The following is a 6538-nucleotide window of genomic DNA, read 5'->3' on the forward strand; positions in this document are numbered from 1 at the left end:
TCATTACTAAATAATTCTTATATTCTAAGTTATAAATGACTGCATATGTATTAACTTAATTTATAAATGTTATCTTCCAATAGAATAATAATAGTCATTCGCATCCAATTATTTTTTTATTACTAAATAATCTTAAAATTCTAAATTATAAAAATAACTACTGTAATTAATTTCTTAATGTTATCATCCAATCATCCAATTAAATAATAATAACAGTTATTCATATCCAATTAATTTTTTATTACTAAATAATTATTAAAATTCCTGTTATTAAAACGAGTACATGAATATATAATTAATTTGTTAATATTATAATCCAGTGAAATAATATCAATAGTCACTGTAAATAATTGTGTAATCCGGCCTTATAAGAATGTAATTTAGATTAAATATTTAGTAATCACGTAATTTAGATTAAATATCTATACTGTTAATTAGTAGACTAGAGTAGTGAACTCATATTATTGGAATCATATTAAATATCTATAATTGCAGTTAATTTCATAGCTAATAAGTTGTGCGTCAATAAAAAATGAAAACCAAATTATATAAAGAATTGAATCTCCCATAACACTATACTGCTGCATCCTCACTTCTCTCTCCATTGTGTTGAAAACTCCTTCCCGCCTTACTCATTTCGCCTCTACTCCCAAATCAAGTTCCTTCACTCAGGTAAACACCGATTTATCCACCGAATTCGATCATGCTAGCTCCTTTTTGCAACATCATAACTGGAAAATATCAACATTATTGCTCGCACTTTTTCGATTGATCAAGAATTTGTACTACTTGTTTCATTGTGAGATTTTCTTAATAAGCTCTCTACTTGTTTAATTGTGTTTTGCTTTTGATTATTCTTCGCGTTTTGATCTGTTGGTTGAATCAGTAAAATTGTGCGTTACTGTGAGATTTATGTGGAAGCTGAGAAATATAGCGCCAAATTTGTGGAGGTGCAATTAGGGGTTATGGTATGCCCAAGAAATATAGCTATGATGGTTTTTAAGAATGTGATCTTCGTTTGTATTCCTTTCAGTTTATGTAGATTTTTTTTGTTTACACTATTTCTTGTTTTCTGTTTTGAATCTTGATATTGATTTTTCTGTTTTGTTGCACTAGAGTCTAGAATGTGGTATTCCGCCTGTACTTAATGATGATTATTTGGTTAGGAGTTTATTTGGGTTTTAGTTATTGCCAATATCTGTCCCATTCGCTTCTGATTCAGTAAACACCTCATGATAACCTTAAATGGTATATTTCCAAGGTGATTTTTCCCTTACTATTCATTTTTGGAACCCTCCTTAGGAATGGCCACACAAAGTGAGCATCCTGTGCAACAAGGTCCGAGTGCTGAAGGGGTTGCACATTCTTTTATTCAGCAGTATTACACTTTACTCCATCATTCTCCTCAGCAGGTTTACCTATTTTACCGAGATACAAGTATTTTGAGTCGGCAGGATCTTAATGGTCTCATGAGAACTGTGACAACCTGTAACGTGAGTCCAGTTTTCTTTCATTTCCATTACTTGTGAGTATGTGCAGTTTACTTTATCAAAGTTTACTCTACGGCCAGATGGCCTGCTGTGTAAAAATTAAGTATGCTTGAAATCTTTTTTATGCCTGTATGTCATGATTTGAAATTTTACCATATAGCAATAGCATGAACTTGCAACATTAAGATAAGGCACTGCATCATTTCTTTATCGCATTTAAAAAAACTTTATTATTCAAGCATTATGGTTTATATAAAAATTTGCATAAGTAGGTATTGTTTCTAAAGTTTCACCAACAATAGATAAACCATGATAACCATCAACATCCACTGAAATCCCGTCTTTTTTTTTCAATAATAATTCAGAAAAGAGTATCTGAGGAAATGAGAATCAGAAAAGTAATGTAATGTAATAAATGATTATATAAAAACAAAGAGATTTCATCATAATATAAATTTGTTTATATTGAACTAGAACTTTATGGAGTATACTATAGTATGACTATAAAAAATTCTTAGAGACGAATTGAGTTATCAATAATTAGTTGAGATGAATATGACCTGTAGGGGTTGTTAGGTTTGCAAGATTGTATCTCGGGATTAAATATGTAGTGTGTTTGGTTTGTGAGATTGAATCACACAACTCAATCATAGATGAATAATCATGTGATAATTAGTCATAACCGACCTCCTCCAACTAAAATAATCTCACAACTCAATCTTAGATCATTTCTTGGTACTATTTTATGTAGTAAACTGAACACCACCTTAGTGTTTGTTTCTTTTCCAAGTGGTGTTAGAATTTTTTTGTATTATTGCTCTTTCGTTGGTTTCATCTTTTAGTTATAGTAATTTCACAATAAACATATTTTGACAGAGCTTTATAATAATTAAATTTAATCCTGTTCATATGAGAAAACTCTGATTATATAAAGATTGAAAATCTTTATGAACTTTTCTTGGAATAACCCATTTTTAAAAGTTACTTGTACTCCATTATCTATGCAAAGTTCAGCTTAGTTTATTACTTCATTATATAATGTTCTATACATTGATGAATGTCATCAAAGAAGAAACTGAAATTTACATTATTTTTTATTTGTAAAGTGGTAATTTTCTTAAGGATGACCATAAACATTCTCATCCAAAAACTTGACTGTCATTCAATTCTTTTATTTTTTACCAGCCTTTATGATATCTACATACCTGAGATTGCATGATTACATCCTTATTCATTTTTCTATGCAAGTGATGTATCTATAAGTACTTTTAGAGATTTTACTTCTCGACTTTTCTGCACTGCACTGCAGTTAATACGAGATACTTGTTCAGTTTCCTTGTATCTCCCTTAAGCCTAAGCTTTGTGTACTTTATTTTGCACATACCTTAATTGCTATGACTCATGCCCCTTCTTTTGATCAACCAAGATAACCTCACCATTATTCACAAGTTTAGCTTCTAATCATTATGGGAGGTTTAATAAAGTTAATGCTGTAGTCTTGTTCTTTACCAGTGCATAAATGACGAGATATGTAACTTAGACTACATCAACTACAAGACAGAGATTAAATCTGCTGATTCTCAGGATTCTTTTGAGGGTGTCATGGTCCTTGTGACTGGCTGCTTGACGGGAAAGGACAACATGAGAAGGAAGTTTGTGCAAACATTTTTCCTTGCTCCTCAAGACACAGGATACTATGTTTTAAACGATGTTTTTAGGTATGTGGAGGAGACTACATCAGATGGTCTATCAGAGATGGCTACTGTAGCTCATGACACCCCATCAAGTGCTTTGACACAAGATCCAGGTCAGCACTTCTCGTTGTAAAATCTCTGAGCAGATGACTTTCCAGGATGGCTTTCTAATCTTTGCCAATTTGTTTTCAGAACCTGCACAAGTGATTGATCCCCCCAAAAAAGAAAATATAACTTATGCAGCGGAAATTAAGATTGCTAAGAAGAAAGAGAATGACCAAGTGACTGATGAGAGCGCAGCTAGTCACCCTAGAGAAACTGTGGTGGCAGAAGAACCAATTAGTTCTGCATACCCAGAGGATTTCCCAAAAATATCAAATGCTTCAATAGTTGGTGCTCAAACAAAGAAGGGACCTACCAAAGTGTATACTCCTCCTGCAGCAAGAGTAGCTTCTACAAATACTGAGAAGCAATCAAGTATTCCTGTTGCTGAGGCTTCAGTTTCTGAAGCATCAAAGAACCGTGCAACTGTTAATGCCCCAGAAACCGATTATGCCCATGATGAAGGTATTTTATCTTTTTTGGTGGTATTTTACCTTTTTTGGTGGTATTTTACAACATTCAATAGGAAAACTTAAGGAAGCAAAGACCTCTATGATTGAAGCTAACAGTTGAACATATGCCAATTCTTATACTTGTGCCCTTATTTGACAAATCATATTAAATTTGTGTGCGCTTGTTTCTTACAGTTGAAGGTCATTCTATATACATCCGGAATTTGCCTCTAAATGTAACTGTTGATCAGCTTGAAGCTGAATTTGCAAAATTTGGACCTATTAAGCAAAGTGGGGTCCATGTCCGCAGGAACGAGGTTAGTGGTTAATCATACTGTAGGTTTCTACTGCATTGTTCTTTCCTTTTAAGCTAACACTGATGTTAAAAAAGTTTGTTATTACATGAAGTATCTTGCATACGTGGTGTTTCTTACCCTTGGAAGTCCATTTTGCATCTGCTGGACACTTTGTGTATAATGCTATAATTCCTATCTTTGCAGCTACAAAGATTCTGTTTTGGCTTTGTTGAGTTTCTAGAGTTCAGCTCCATGCAGAGTGCAATCAAGGTATGCGCTCTTTTTATTGTTAACAGGCTACCAAAGTTTGTCCTTCGTTCTTGACAAAGCTATTGGTCTTCCAAAAACCAGCCTCCTTGATGTTCTTAAGTTCAAATTTTAAGTCCTTAAATTTCAAGCAAGTTAGCTTTGTTGGATATTGAAGATCTTATATTTGAAATACACATTCTAGTTGGTGCAAAGATTACCTTCTCTATGATAGGAGATTGCAGACAGTTCTGTTTTATGCCTTGCTAATATGGAAACTATTTTAACTTTTTTTCTTCCCTTTTCTTCCAGTTATTCATGTTCCCCCAAACCTTCAGAATGTAATTTTAGTCCTGGACCACAATGGCACCGTTTAATTCTTTCTGCTACATTTTCCTTGCAATTGCCTTCCTAAATCTCACGCCCTAGAGATTGAGGTTTTGAGCCATCTTATTCCATGAGAATCATGCAATTCAGACCTAGCATAGCATATCAATCATTTTCCCGGCAATGCTTGTTCAATTGATTTTATTACCATGATTTATAGCATCCGAATTGTTTTGTTCTGTGTTTAGCGTTTAGCAGCAGAACAGATACCAGGACTATTGAAACTTCTCAATCTTATTTCATCTCATTTCAAAAGCTTAAAGATTGATTAGTGATTTCAAGCATTGTCGATGTTATAACTATATAGAATAATCATAATTCCCATTCTGCCGCCATTGCTGTAATCAGGAGTTGCACCTATGAGTTGAAAACAGTGATTTGTTTTTCCTCCGATAAATGAGTACATTGGATGGACATGAATCAGGTTCAATAGTCAGTATGCTTTATGTTGATGCAAAATGTTGCTTACTTTTATTTTCTATTTCACCTATAATCATTATACCCCTACATATTTTGTCCAAGCTGTTCACTGTTTCAAATGTTGCTGAAGTATATGCATTCTCTTGTTGTTACCTCTGAATGCTTTGAATGCACATTCGTATATAGATTGGAAATTTTGTCAAAGAAAAGTTGGTTTCGATGCTCAACTTTTGTTTTGCTCTCCAATACATGACGTATCATATTGTCATAATAACTTCTGGGAATTCATGATATGAACATTAGATGATCTTCATAGTCTATGTTTAATGTCAATTGTTTACATTTCAGGCTTCTCCTATAACTATCGGGGGCCATCAAGCTACTGTGGAGATGAAGAGAAGCACATCTCGAGGTGAGCCCAGAGCCATCAACTTTTCATTTCCACAGTTCTATGCATGTGATACTTGATAAACTGATCCTGACATTTTCTATGCAGTTGGCAGTGGGAGGGGTCGTGTTAGCTCTCAAAGGGGAGGGTTTCATGTTGAAAACTTGAGGGGTCGTGGAAACTTCAGAGGTGGTCGGTTCTCTGCGAGGGGTGATGATGATAGTAGCTTCTGGGATCATTTCAGCAGTGGTGGAGAAGGCTATCGCCAACAGGGAAGAGGACGGGGCAGCCCTCGTTAGATTGAATGTGTGATGTATGTGGTGGCAATTTTGACAGATTCTGTTACCTGAATCATATGATGGTATATAGTCGTTTGACTCACTTGTGTTAATATTAGTCAATTTTCTTCCTTGATTTGGTTGGCTTCTAGTATAGAAATTAGTCAGTCAATTCTTTCTAACTGATTTTTGTGTAGAAACGAATTCTTAATTCTGATTTCACCATGTATTTTTGTGAATCTATGACCACTTTGCCTGTATTACAACTTATTAGTTAGGTGTTGTTCGGTTGTCATGACGTCTTATCCATTTAAGATTAAGTCGCGGGCTTATTTTAGTTGGAGAGAGTGACCATGACTAATTATTATTAATAAGATTATTCATCTAGGATTAAGTTGTGGATGATCTTATGAACTAAAAGATAGTATGATTTTTAGTTAAATTAATTTTTAAACTTTGCAATTTTTTGATCTACGGTGTCAAAGGTTAAGAAAATTATGAGACATTTATTATTAATTTAATTTATAATTCATGGCATTGACATGCACAAAGTCATTTCGAGAAGAATGCCAAATACTACACGACCTTCTATAAATATCAATTCCATTCATAAAAAATATCATTAAAAATTATACTCTACTCTTTGTGTGATCGATTTTTACATTCACGTTTTAAGGTGAAAATAATATAAAATCGGACAAGTATGTATATTTTATAATACCCAATTTTCACAAAAATAATGTAGATATAAGTATTATTTCTAATTTCTATACTATTAGTATTTG

At 33.4% G+C, this 6538-nt stretch overlaps 1 protein-coding gene across 1 annotated transcript; it reads left to right on the forward strand.

Annotated features, from left to right (window-relative positions):
- The first annotated feature begins 593 nt into the window (after nt 1-593).
- LOC125197409 (nuclear transport factor 2-like) lies at nt 594-5889 on the forward strand. Its single transcript, XM_048096147.1, has 8 exons — nt 594-672; nt 1303-1493; nt 3003-3297; nt 3377-3751; nt 3934-4055; nt 4239-4304; nt 5436-5499; nt 5584-5889. The coding sequence occupies exons 2-8, from the start codon at nt 1305-1307 to the stop codon at nt 5772-5774; spliced, it is 1302 nt and encodes a 433-aa protein (XP_047952104.1). The 5' UTR covers nt 594-672; nt 1303-1304; the 3' UTR covers nt 5775-5889.
- Nucleotides 5890-6538: the final 649 nt, after the last annotated feature.

The sequence above is a fragment of the Salvia hispanica genome, chromosome 6 (genome assembly GCF_023119035.1).
Source record: "Salvia hispanica cultivar TCC Black 2014 chromosome 6, UniMelb_Shisp_WGS_1.0, whole genome shotgun sequence".
Classification (NCBI taxonomy): Eukaryota; Viridiplantae; Streptophyta; class Magnoliopsida; order Lamiales; family Lamiaceae; genus Salvia; species Salvia hispanica.